The sequence below is a fragment of the Rhinoraja longicauda genome, chromosome 1 (assembly GCF_053455715.1).
Source record: "Rhinoraja longicauda isolate Sanriku21f chromosome 1, sRhiLon1.1, whole genome shotgun sequence".
In the NCBI taxonomy this organism is placed as follows: domain Eukaryota; kingdom Metazoa; phylum Chordata; class Chondrichthyes; order Rajiformes; family Arhynchobatidae; genus Rhinoraja; species Rhinoraja longicauda.
In genome coordinates, this window is record NC_135953.1 from 61,137,517 (window position 1) to 61,151,139 (window position 13,623).

Here is a 13,623-nt window from a genome sequence, read left to right on the forward strand (position 1 = left end):
TTACATTACCAATGCAATTGTCAGTTTTATTATTCATTTTGACGTGTTTCCATGAAATGTTAAATGCCTTTGAATGATTGGAATGAGTTGAACTTTAGTACATTGGGTTAAATATCTTGTTTCCAAGACTTTAAATATTTTTGTTACAATGCACCTAAATGGATAGAACAATCAAAAACATGTTTTGCAAGAATTTCAGAAGTTTAACATGAAATATTACATTCATATTTTCTGAATAGAATGTAAACGTGTGGAGTTTTAATTTGTTAGGTAGTTTGAATGAATCAATTAGTAAATGACAAGGTGGTGCAGCTGGTAGAGCTGGTGCCTCAGCACTAGATTTCTGGGTTTGTTTCTGACCTCGGATGATGTTTGTCTGGAGTTTGCTTATTCTCTCTGTGACAGCATGGGTTTCCTCCGGATGCTCCAGTATCCTCCCACATCCCAAAGACATTGGCTAATTAATCTCTGTAAATAACCACTAGTGTGTATTGGAGGAACAGCATCTCATATTTCGCTTGGGCAGCTTATAGCCCAGCGATATGAACATTGACAATAGACAATAGGTGCAGGAGTAGGCCATTTAGCCTTTCGAGCCAGCACCGCCATTCAATGCGATCATGGCTGATCACTCTCAATCAGTACCCCGTTCCTGTCTTCTCCCCATACCCCCCTCACTCCGCTATCCTTAAGAGCTCTATCCAGCTCTCTCTTGAAAGCATCCAACGAACTGGCCTCCACTGCCTTCTGAGGCAGAGAATTCCACACCTTCACCACTCTCTGACTGAAAAAGTTCTTCTCTAACTTTAGATAACTCTTGTGTCACTCTCTTCCCCTCCCCCTTCCCAGTTCTCCCACTGTCTTCCTGTCTCCACCTATATCCTTTCCTTATCCCGCCCCCCTCTGACATCAGTCTGAAGAAGGGTCTCGACCCGAAACGTCACCCATTCCTTCTCTCCAGAGATGCTGCCTGACCTGCTGAGTTACTCCAGCATTTTGTGATACCTTCGATTTGTACCAGCATCTGCAGTTATTTTCCTACATGAGTGGATGCTTAAATAGGATAACATAGATACCAATGTGAATGGGTAATCAATGGTCGGCGTGGACTTGATACGTCAAAAGTCCTGTTTCCGGGCTATACCTTTCAATCAATCAATCAAATGAGTTGGTCAGCTGAAACGTAAATCGTGTTTTAAATGCAAATACTTTAAAATTGATCATTGTTGCAAAAGAAACTACAAAGTCATCAGCCTTTTCTAATACAGTTTCATTCAATCAATATGTCCTTGTTCTGGACCAAATATTCTCCAATGTCATTACTAATACGTTGCTCTACTCTTAATATTTGGTGTTTTCTTAGGGTCGCACCGTAAAAGGATAATCAATAGGAGCAACATTATTTTATGTCTATGTAAGCACAATCTAAGAAAATCCTGCAATTACTTCAGCATAATTCCAATGGCTTCTTTTTATAGGACCAAGAATGGAAGACCAATTAGTAAGGAAGACTACCGAATAAAGCAGGTTAGATATGCGCTGCTGATCAGTGATGTGACAGAAAATGATGTTGGGAATTACACAATTATACTGAGAAACCCAATGTCAAAAGAGGTGCTGCATCACACAGTTCAACTCACAGTAAACGGTAAGAAATTCTGTAGTTATGCGCAATTTCTTAATTGAAAAATCTCGTGAATGTTAAAAGTCATCATTGCAAGACATACCCTCTGACTCCCACAGCGACCTAGACTACATCTCCTCCCACTGTTGGCTTTCTCTCTGTTTCTCCATCTCAGCCTCACCTGTTTTCGAGATGAAGCTTTCCATTCCAGGACATCAGAGAAGTTCCCTTTCTTCAGGAAATGGGGCTTCTCGCCTACAGTGATTGATGGAGCTCTCACCTGCATCTCCATTTCCTGCATTTCTTCAGACTGATTGTCGTAGTGGGGGGCGAAACCTGGGGAAATCTTTCTTTCACTCCGCCTCTCTTTCATAGCTTTCTCCACTCTTCTACAATCAATCTGAAGAAGGGTCCCAGCACAAAACGTCACCTATCAATTTCCTCCAGAAATGCTGCCTGACCCACTGAGTTAATCCAGCACTTTGTGATTTTCCCTATAAAGTGTCTGAATTGAAATATCAGTGGGAGCAGTAATTGGGCAGTGGGCAAAGTGGGTGATCCACTGCCACCCATTGTTAAGTCCACTCTGAAATTATTTTGATGGCATTTCTCAGTGTATTACAAAAGGCTCTAACTATTTTGTCCACGATTTAAAATAAACCACAAATTTATGATTTCAATTGCATTTGCTTTTGATGCTACAAGGCACTTGTTGGTTATTCATGCCTTTCTCCATCTCAATAGCTTACCCTGTTTAGCTAACTGGATACTTCATCAGTTCATAAGTAATAGGAGCAGAATTATGCCATTCGGCCCATCAAGTCTACTTTGCCGTTCAATCATGGCTGATCTATCCTTCCCTCTCAACCCCATTCTCCTGCCTTCTCCCCATAAGCCCTGACACCTGGATAGTTGTTCACAGGCATCTGATTTCTGAAAGTGTGATTCATTATTTTACAGTTCCCCCAGAAATTCATGAGAAAGAAGTGGCGACAAACACTGACTTTCACAACTATGGAAGCAGGCAATCATTGACTTGCACTGCGTATGGCATCCCTACTCCCAGCAGCATTATCTGGGACTGGCAGCCCACGGTGAACTGCAGCATCTCCTACAAGTAAGATATTTGTTTCCATATTTTACATAAACCATGGTACTTCATGGTGGTTCTGACGGAGGTGGTTTATTGTTCACTTGTTCTGACATTGTGTATGAATATACCTTGAGTTTGAACTGTATTTTTGGAGGACAGAGTATTTTAGCATAGTGAGAGATTGCATACAATGCGTTGGGTTTTGGAGTGTCACAGGTTTGGTTTAGTTTAGTTTATTGTCACATGTACTGAGGGTACAGTAAAAAGCTTTTTGTTGCATGCTAATCAGTCAGCGGAAAGATTATATATGATTACAATCCTTGCACATGAATCACTGAAAGTTGACATGCAGATACAGCAAGCATTTAGGAAAGAAAATAGTTTGTTGGCCTTTACTACAAGAGAATTTAAGTATAAGTTGGCAATGTCTGGCACCAATTATTTAAAGTCAATGTGAGACTACATTTAGAATAGTGCATACAGATCTTACCTCCTAATCTTAATGATAGATGTCTGATAGTGGGAAAGCAGAGAGAGTTAACAAGATTGATTCCAGGGATAGACACAATTTGACTCTCAGACTCTCCGTGTGAAGAAGGGTTTTGACCTGAAACTTCACCTATTCCTTTTCTCCAGAGATGCTGCCTAACCCACTGAGTTACTTCAGCATTTTGTGTCTATCTTTGGTGTAAACATCTGCATCTGCAGTTCCTTCCTACACATTGATTCCAGGGATGGCAGGTTTGTTGTGTAAAGAGAATAAACAGACTGGGCATATATTCTTCTGCATTTAGGATAGGAGGTGACTTGAAATGTATAAAGCCCTCGTGGGGCTTTTTGAGACAGATGCAAAGTTAATGCATAGAAAGGAACTGCAGATGCTGATTTACACTGAAGATAGACACAAAATACTGATGTTTCCCCAAGCACTGGAGTCCAGAACTAGGGGTCAGTTACAAAGTATGGGTTGGCCATTCAGGGCAGATATCAGAAGAAATTCCCCACGAATCTTAGGTTTCTCCACCCAAGAAACATAGAAACATAGAGAGTTGTGAATCTGTGGAATTCTCTGCCTCAGAAGGCAGTGGAGGCCAATTCTCTGAATGCATTCAAGAGAGAGCTAGATAGAGCTCTTAAGGGTAGCGGAGTCAGGGGGTATGGGGAGAAGGCAGGAATGGGGTACTGATTGAGAATGATCAGCCATGATCGCATTGAATGGCGGTGCTGGCTCGAAGGGCCGAATGGCCTCCTCCTGCACCTATTGTCTATTGTCTATTGTCTAAAATAGGTGCAGGAGTAGACCATTCAGCCCTTCGAGCCAACACCACCATTCAATATGATCATGGCTGATCATCCAAAATCAGTACTCTCTGGGTGAAAAGGGTGCTCAGTCATTCAGAACATTTTTGACAGAGATCAATAGATTTCTTGATATTAAGGGTCAGAACATGAGTGTAGTCCAGGAAAGTGGCACTGAAGTAAAAGGTCAGTGAGGATCAAGCAGAAAGGGAACAAGAGCTGGATGATCTGATCCTAATTCTTACATTCTACACCCATTGTCTTTCCTTCTTTATCGTGAAACAGAATGACAATTCTTGATGTTATGTATTGTCATTTTTGTGGATGGGATATATATTTTATTTAGCAACAAGCAACATAGTTCAATAAGTTGACTCCCAATGTAATAAAACCTGCAGTGGGATCAGAGGACTATCAATATCTCATTCGGCATACGGCAAGCATTTGGATGCATACCAACCAATAAAACAGTTACTTTGTGTTAAGCTGCAAAGGAATAAAGAAGGCAAAAAACTGACTGTGTGTCTGTGCAAGATGTATTTATTCTAGAGGAAGTGAATTGATTGATGTTGAGAATGAGTGACAACCTCCCACAGTAGCCCAAGAGACTTTTCATATCTTAGCCTCACAGAAGGTCCGGTGGAGTTCCTGCATGACAATCCTGGGCAATCTGCTTTCCTGTTGTTTGTTTGGCCACTCACTTCCACTAGGTCTTTCCTCCACTACCCCTATTGTTTTCCCTTTCCAATCACGGAAGCAAGAATCTTATTGAGGACTGCAGTGGTTTCTCTGTCTCCTCATCTTCCTTAGAACTTGAATTATCTCTGGCAACAAAACTCATTTATCAAAGTCTTGCTTCCAAAAATAGTTACATCCTTCAGTGTATCCTAATTGAAATCACTTAAGGAGTTCGAATAATATTTTGAATTTTTAATATTTTTCTGCTTTTGTTACGGCTACACATAAAATGCTCAATGTAATACCTATTCCTTTTCTACAGAGATGTTGTCTGACCCGCTGAGTTACTCCAGCTTTTTGTGTCTATCTGGTTTAAACCAGCATCTGCAGTTCCTTCCTACATATATTATATCTCTATATATATATAACTATATCTATATATCTATATATATATAAATAGAGAGAGAGATAGATTCATTGCCTTTATGACAAAAGTATATGCGCATTGCTTCTTTTTCATTTAGGAAAAAAAAATCTAAGTTCACCTTTATTGCAATTGATTCAGTTATGCATTCTAGCTCAAATGACATCAGCACATCAATGTCCACTAAACTTGTTTAATTAAAAAATCGGACATTAGTTTGCAATAAATGTTGTGCCTTTCATCTTTTATCTGTGTTACTATGGACAGCTTGATTGTAATCATGTATAGTCTTTTCTTTAACTGGAGAGCATGCAAACAAAAGCTTTTCACTGTACCTCAGTACACATGACAATAATAATAAACTAAACTAAACCAAGATGGTGCCTTTCAAAAGTACCTCGTTAAAGTCAACCTTCCATTCTGATTACCTCAATGTGAGGGAGAAGTTCCAAGTACAAGTTTTCTTCAGAGATGCTGCCTGACCCACTGTGTTACTCCAGCTTTTTGTGTCTATCTTTGGTTTAAAGCAGCATCAGCAGTCCCTTCCCACCCATGATGGTAGAACTATTGGCTTTTACCACCATTGGTCTGTGAATCTGACAGGAATCCGAGTTCCCGTGCAAGTGCAGAAATCCTGAAATTGTCAGTATTCTCTGTGCCTCTCTCATTCCTCAGGGCTTGTCCGGAAGCCTTCTTTGTAGCTTTGTCCACCATAAGCAAAGGATTGATGTTGATTTGGGGTATTTATGATTCGGCCCTCTGGAAGATACTCTCTCAATCTCAGGTTATGTTATACGAGGACTGAACAAGTTTTTCATGGTACAGGCAAGCCATATCTACTACTTAGAGAACCATTTGGCTCTGAAGTTATATATCTCCATTGAAATTTCTTTATTTCAATATTTCAAAAAGATAGGGGATTTCAGTGTAACTCTACTTAATGAAGTTATTTATGATATTTCAGCTTATTCTATAATTATGTGCACATTTTGATTTTTATTTGCTATTAGTATAATTTTTCAAACTCTGATTAAAAAATGTGCTGAGACATATTGATGATATTGCAATATTTTGAAGCCTGTTGAAATGATATCTGTCTATGGCTGATATCAGAATGTGGCCAATTCTCAACACAGAAATTGCTCGATCTTTATGGTGCCTTTCCCTTGAGGTCAGCCATGAGTATCATTGCTTTGTTGTTGATTGCAAATGTGCCAATGTAACTCAGTCTGATGGTGAGTGTCAACAAGCTGTGTAGCTTTGGAAGCCAAGAAGTTGTTTTGGCTCTGTCAAATCATTTTCATCTGTAATTTCTGCATGTCTATTAGGAGAATAATTCTAGGTATTTGGTTTTCCAGGCTGGTCGTAAAATAAGCTTTCCTAACCTTTCGGAGATATACTGGCATCACAAAGTGTTTCAGTAAACTGAATATCTTAAAATATTTCCCATTGAGTAAATGGGGGAATACAATTATAATTTGCTGGAAACACATGGCATATTTAACTTGGAGGAGTGATTTGAAGATAATGATCTCAATTTCTTTCTAACAGTTATGGAAAAGAATCGCAAGCCCCCTATAGGTCAGGTGGAGCTGAAAACTGGAGGAACATCACAGACAATGAAGGCGGCAATAAGATAGAAATCTCAGAGCCTCAAAATAAAGTCATTAAAGGAAAACACAAGGTGAATTAACTGTAGAAAACGTTTGGCTAAACAAACACAAAAAATGTTAAAGTCTATTATTGCAACAAATCTATCATTATATAAGAGAGATGGGGACTCGAGGTGCTTGAAACTTATGTCGAAAAAAGTGCTGGAATATGGCAACTGGTCAGACAAAATCTGTAGAGGACATGGATAGGTGATATTTTAGGTTGAGACTGTTCTTCAGACTTATAATTATATAAATTAATTTGAATGATGATTTTACCACACTGATCTTAATGTCGTAGTTGTGTTTGGATAACATTAATTTGGAATGAGATTGCACATATCTTTAATGTTATACTCAAATTTCATTGATTACAAATGTTGATTAACTATCTGGACTCCTTTGGCCAGAGGTGATACTGATTTTTGAGTTTATTTCTGTGTACCTTTGAGGATGTAACACGTAAAATGGATAAGGGAGAACCAGTGGATGTAGTGTGTTTGGACATTCAGAAAGCCTTGATAAGGTCCCACACAGGAGATTAATGGGCAAAATTAGAGCACATGGTATTGGGGGTAGGGTATTGACATGGATAGAAAATTGGTTGGCAGACAGGAAACAAAGAGCAGCAATTAACAGGTCCCTTTCAGAATGGCAGGCAGTGACTAGTGGGGTGCCGCAAGGCTCGGTGCTGGGACTACAGCTATTTACAATATACATTAGTGATTTAGATGAAAGAATTAAAGGTAACATTAGCAAATTTGCAGATGACACAAAGCTGGGTGGCAGTGTGAACTGTGAAGAGGATGCTATGAGGATTCAGGGTGACTTGGATAGGTTGGGTGAGTGGGCAGATGCAGTATAATGTGGATAAATGTGAGGTTATCCACTTTGGTGGCAAGAACAAGAAGGCAGATTATTATCTCAATGGTGTCAAATTAGGCAAAAGGGAAGTGCTGCGAGACCTGGGTGTCCTTGTACATCAGTCACTGAACGTAAGCATGCACGTACAGCAGGCAGTGAAGAAAGCTTCATGTTGGCCTTTATAATGGAGGTTTTGAGTATAGGAGCAAAGAAATCCTTCTGCAGTTGTACAGGGCCCTGGTGAGACTACACCTGTAGTATTGTGTGCAGTTTTTGTCTCCTAATTTGAGGAAGGACATTTTTGCTATTGAGGGAGCAAGGTTCACGAGGTTAATTCCCGGCATACCAAGGCTGTCATGTGATGAAAGAATAGAACGACTGTGCTAGTATTCACTGGAATTTTGAAGGATGTGAGGGGATCTTTCAAAACATATAAAATTATTAAGGGATTGGACAAGCTAGATGCAGGAAACATGTTCCCGATGTTGGGGGAGTCCAGAACCAGGAGCCACGGTTTAAGAATAAGGGGTGGGCCATTTAGAAATTAGGAGGAAAAACTTTTTCACCCAGAGAGTTGTGAATTTGTGGAATTCCATGCCTCCAAGCATTCCACTGCAAGCAGTGGAGGCCGATTCACTGGATGCATTCAAAAGAGAGTTAGATAAAGCTTTTAGGGCCAGCGGAATCAAGGGATATGGGGAAAAGGCAGGAACGGGGTACTGATTGTGGATGATCAGCAGTGTTGCAGTGCTAATTTTTTAGGTGCCGGAGCTGTCACTGGTGCCGGAGCAGCCACTGTTAAATTTCCCACTGGTTAAAATTCCCCGCTATTTATTTTGGCTTTATTTTTAATAGAGGTGCCGGAACAGTGTTCCAGCGAGCTCCAGCAGCACTGCATCCCTGATGATCAGCCATGATCACATTGAATGGCGGTGCTGGCTCGAAGGGCCAAATGGCCTACCCCTGTACCTATTTTCTGTTTCTATGTTTCTATGTTACATGAATAGTACCACTTTTCTGATTTTGTAGATGGTCAGCACTCTTGTGATTCAAGCAGCCAACGTCTGTGCCATGTACAGATGCAGAGCTATTAACAAAGTGGGAGAGGATCAGAGGATTATCTTTTTTTCTGTAACCAGTAAGTATGTCATATCTGCAGCCGCTTCGCTTTGAGACAGCCCCATCTGAAGGGTCTACTGAGAGTTGAATTTTGTGATTTGAGATCCGTATAAGCAGTGAACTTGCACAATAACACAATAACTTGCACAGACACACTCCTACCCGCACCCTCCGCTCGGCTGCTGCTAACCTCCTGTCCCCCCCCCATCCGGGCCAAACTCAGATCCTGGGGGGACAGGGCTTTCTCCATCGCTGCTCCCACCCTCTGGAACTCACTACCCCAAACCGTCAGAGACTCCTCCTCACTCACCACATTCAAAACATCACTGAAGTCTCACTTGTTCAACATCGCCTTCAATCATTGACCGTCGCTCCACCTTATTCTTCCCTTTCTGTATGTTTATTTATTTATCTTTATGTTATATCTAATATGTAAAGCGTCTTTGGGTTTCTAGAAAAGCGCTATATAAATGTAATGCATTATTATTATTATTATTATTATAACTGAAATACTGCCCAACCTCTTGAAGAAGCTGTTTTTTCCCGAATCAATATTATGATAAGTAAGCACTTCATCCCAAATAATTTTGCAAAGGACAGTTTTCAGTTTGCAATACCTCTTGAAGAAGCTGGGGTTTTTTCTGAATCAATATTATGATAAGTATATACTTCAGCCAAGATAATTTTACAAAGGGCAGTTTTTAGTTTGCAAACAACGTGACATTTTCTTTGGAGTCAAAGAAACGAAGGGCACAGCATTAGCCCTGTTGTCATGCCAACCTCTGCCACTGGAGATTAGATCTGGGTGAAAGGTCATGTCCGTTCCTGACACTCAGGGACCTGAATGTCCAATTTATAAAGGTTATGTGAAATCTTTAGCAGATTGGGGTGTGATTGAGGAGTCATTAACCCCATCTTTTGAAAATATATGTGATGGAAAGAATTCAATGAATACTGATTACAATATATTTTTATCTATTTAATAAATTAGTGAATTCTCTATATTCAATCTGATAGAGACAATTGAAAAAGATTCTCAATTCCTTTTGCTTATCTTAAGTTGAATTGTTATATTTTTCTTATTAATAGCTGACGAGGTATATTGAATAGTGATTGAGATAATTACTGTTGCTGTCTCGGTTACAGTGTGGGAAACATTTCATAGGTTGTTAGTGAGCAGTGAGCTACTCCTTTAGCTGAGTAAAAATTCACATTCTACTTTATTACCATGGTGCTTTTGACTTGCTTGATAGTTCAATGTTGGCAGGGTACCAGTGGACCATGCCAATTGTTCCTATCAGAAATAAGGCACTTCAACATCTAAAGTCCAGAAGCCAGATAAGCACTGCCAAAGACAGAAATATCAGACACACTGACTTACATGGAAAGAGCCCATGCTGGGGATTGCCCCTGGGATCGTACAATAGATTAGGGTTAGCAGTGATTGCAAAACTCCATTGATTTTAAAAGGGATTGGAGGGTTGTGGATTTGGAAACAAAGAAGATAAATAATTCCTTTAAAAGTATTTCATGGCAGTTTGACACTGATTTATTTATTAGCATTGTTTAGTTACATTTTTAACAATAAACAGTTTGCTTCAATTTTAATAATTAAAAAATATCTCTAAGTGTCAATAAAAAAATAAAAATAATAATTCACAGCACTTCATGGGAGAGTAGTTAAGTCAAGTCAAGTCAAATTTATTTGTCACATACACATACACGATGTGCAGTGAAATGAAAGTGGCAATGCCTGCGGATTGTGCACAAAAAAGAATTACAGTTACAGCATATAAATAAAGTTAATAAGTTACTATAGTGTAGACAAAAAATTTAGTCTCTGGGGTTATAAAAGTTGACAGTCCTGATGGCCTGTGGGAAGAAACTCCGTCTCATCCTCTCCGTTTTCACAGCGTGACAGCGGAGGCGTTTGCCTGATCGTAGCATCTGGAACAGTCCGTTACTGGGGTGGCAGGGGTCCCTCAGTTGGATTTGTTGCTTTGCCGACTGTCAAACTTTCAGGGTATGTTGCCTGGAATCTCAAATATCTAAGGGCTCTGGATGTGACCCTCTGATTCTAGACTAGGTTAACACCAAGGGTCAGCATCTAAAGGTTCTAGATGGAGGAATTTGGTTAGCAAGATCTGGTCCAATGATTCCTTGAAGACAATAGATACAAATGTATGTAACTTAAGGACCTGTCCCAGTTCGGCAATTTTTAGGGCGACTGCGGGCGACTAGGTTGTCACCGCACGTTCGCCGGTGAGTCGCGGGGTGTCGCAGGCATGGTGGTGAGTAGTCTCCAATGAGTCGTAGCAGATCTCGGGTTGTCGCGGAAATTTTATTCTGTTGGAAATTTTTCGGCGACAGCTGGCTTGATGCCAATGATCGTAGCTTGTCGTATCCTGTCGTGGGCGCTGTTGTAGGTTGTCGCCAGGTTGTCGCCATGTGACTTTAGTTGTTGCCGGTGCTGATCCACCTTTTATAAGAATCTTGTTTGAATAAAATAAATTTTGGACATTTTGACCAAAGATTGATGTTTGAAGTTATTGTATTTCAGAGTAGTTTCTCATGGTATCTCTTTCAAATATTTTAATTTCATTTATTTTGAACAATAAAACAAAATAAAACAAAATCAAATAATTTTATTTCAGATGCTGATTAAACCGAAGACAGACACAAAAGTCTGTAGTCAGGCAGCGGGTCAGGCAGCATTGCTGGAGAAAAGGAATAGGTGACTTTTGAAGAATGGTCTCGACCCGAAACGTCACCGATTCCGTTTCTCCAGAGATACTGCCTGGTGCATAGAATCACTCCAGCTTTTGTGTCTGTCTCAGGTATATAGGTTAATTGGCTTCAGTAAAATTGTAAATTGTCCCTAGTATGTAGGATAGTGCTAGTGTATGGGATGATCGCTGGTCAGCGCGGACTCCATGAGCCAAAGGGTCTGTTTCCACGCTGTATCTCTGAAGTCCACTTGTCCCAAAATGACCACTTTGCATAAAGTGGGAAATCTCCATTCTTTCATGGGTCAGGAAAGTATCACGAATGAGCACCTTGTGTGGATCGATGTTGCTGTCGAATAGTCTTTTCTCATGCGTGTTTGTCATGCAAAGCGGCCGAGCAGAGCACGGCAGTCACTTGTGTAGGTGTGTAATGGTCGATTCTAGATGATCTTAGCATATATCCGCCCTCGCGAAGTGAAACAAAGACATGCTGCATCTGAGTGATAATCCTATCCGCTCACAATTGTCAAATGCATGAATATTGTGTGAAATGGGAACTGTGTTTTCTCCTACAATCCTCGTGCCGTTTTTGTGAGATAGATATACTGACTGGTACCATTTTCTTATCGTGGGTTGCCGGTTGTCGTGGCTTTCCGTCGCCTAGGTGGTAGGTTGTCGTAGCTTGTCGTAGGCATTGTCGTGGTCGTTGTCGTAGACATTGTTGTAGGGTGAAAAAAATCAACGGTTTTTCGGCGATCTGCTACGACTTTGACAGTCGCCGGCAGTTGCCTTAAAAGTCGCCGAAGTGGGACAGGCTCTTTCGTAATACAGTCACACAAATAGGTTTTATGACTCACTGAATTTCTAGCATTTCATGAGTGTTATTCCTTTCTCATAAAATGATTCAGACTAATGAATGAATGATTTTCCTTGTCACACTGAATTTGAGTTAGTTCTTCCGTCAAAAGTGTGAGCAGTTTGGAAAGTATTTATTTCCTTCCTCATTAGGTTCGGGAACCAGTCTTAGTGAACGCCAATTCTGTTTGATTAATATTTTATCTAATGAAGTTTCATCAATTTTTTAGGGAAACTATGTGTGAGTATGGGACAGATAATGCAAGATGTCCTGACGGTTTTCCGAATGGAAGATCACCATTATGCGCATTAAACAACACTATGCACATAAAGCATAATGCTCATAAACTTATGCTCATAAAATGCTTCACAGAATAGGTACAATTCTGCAAATTGTGAGAGATAAATGTCCCTTTAGAAGCTCCTTGCATAGCCAAAGCTCTTCCATTTTTCCTTAACTTCCAATTCTGTTCCAACTACAGATGTAAATTATTTTCTTCCCTTTTTGGGGGTTCTGTGGATTTACAATATAACTGACTATAATCTTTGATCCACAAATAGTTTTTGAAGTTTAACCACTTTAAATTAAAGCTGCCTAAATTTATGCATTTCATTTGAAAAAATGACTGAATCTAACTAAGGGGTAAATAAGTTTATAATTAACACTATTTTAATCCTTTAACTTCAGAATGCATCAGAAACATTTTTTGACATTCAGCATTAAATAATGTGTACTTCAAAAGAAAAATATTTATTCATGTATTTATCAGTAAACAGCAAACATTTTGTATGTAGGTCCACAATTATTGATTTATCCAAGAGAATATGCTGAACATTAAGTATTACTGAAATCAATGGTTCAGAACAAATTTACAGAATTAAGACAATTGACTGAATGTTTGTTTTTTCAGGGGGCCTTGAAATGACTTTGCACCCTATTGATCATCCAATTGAAAAGGACAATGTAACTCTTCGGTGCAGAGCTGACCGATTTTCATATGATAGCTTAAAGTGTTATAAACTCCATCCAGCAACCCTTGAAAGCCTCCGTCGCACTCCTGCTAACTTTTCTTGTGAGCACCTCAAACGCGACGCACAGGAGGTGGGTTGGAGAGTGAATTCTGGCCACAAGACTGAGAATATCACCATCGAACTGAGGTTCACCAATATATCTCTTCAAGATCAAGGAGATTATCTGTGTGAAGCCCAGTATAAAAAGACAGGTGTAAAGCAGTGTGTGAGGAAGACTCTCTCTGTCGAAGGTGAGAAATATATTGTTGTATTGGAAG

The 13,623-nt window shown here is 39.8% G+C and overlaps 1 protein-coding gene across 2 annotated transcripts in view; it reads left to right on the plus strand.

Moving 5' to 3' along the window:
• The window catches only part of kdr (kinase insert domain receptor (a type III receptor tyrosine kinase)), a 70,777-nt gene that overhangs the window by 22,852 nt on the left and 34,302 nt on the right, over window positions 1-13,623 (plus strand). For both annotated transcript variants that reach the window (XM_078398530.1, XM_078398538.1), the window contains exons 9-13: window positions 1,479-1,648; window positions 2,585-2,741; window positions 6,670-6,802; window positions 8,664-8,772; window positions 13,246-13,596. In XM_078398530.1, the coding sequence (XP_078254656.1) occupies window positions 1,479-1,648; window positions 2,585-2,741; window positions 6,670-6,802; window positions 8,664-8,772; window positions 13,246-13,596 (920 nt within the window). The remainder of the gene's footprint in view (window positions 1-1,478; window positions 1,649-2,584; window positions 2,742-6,669; window positions 6,803-8,663; window positions 8,773-13,245; window positions 13,597-13,623) is intronic.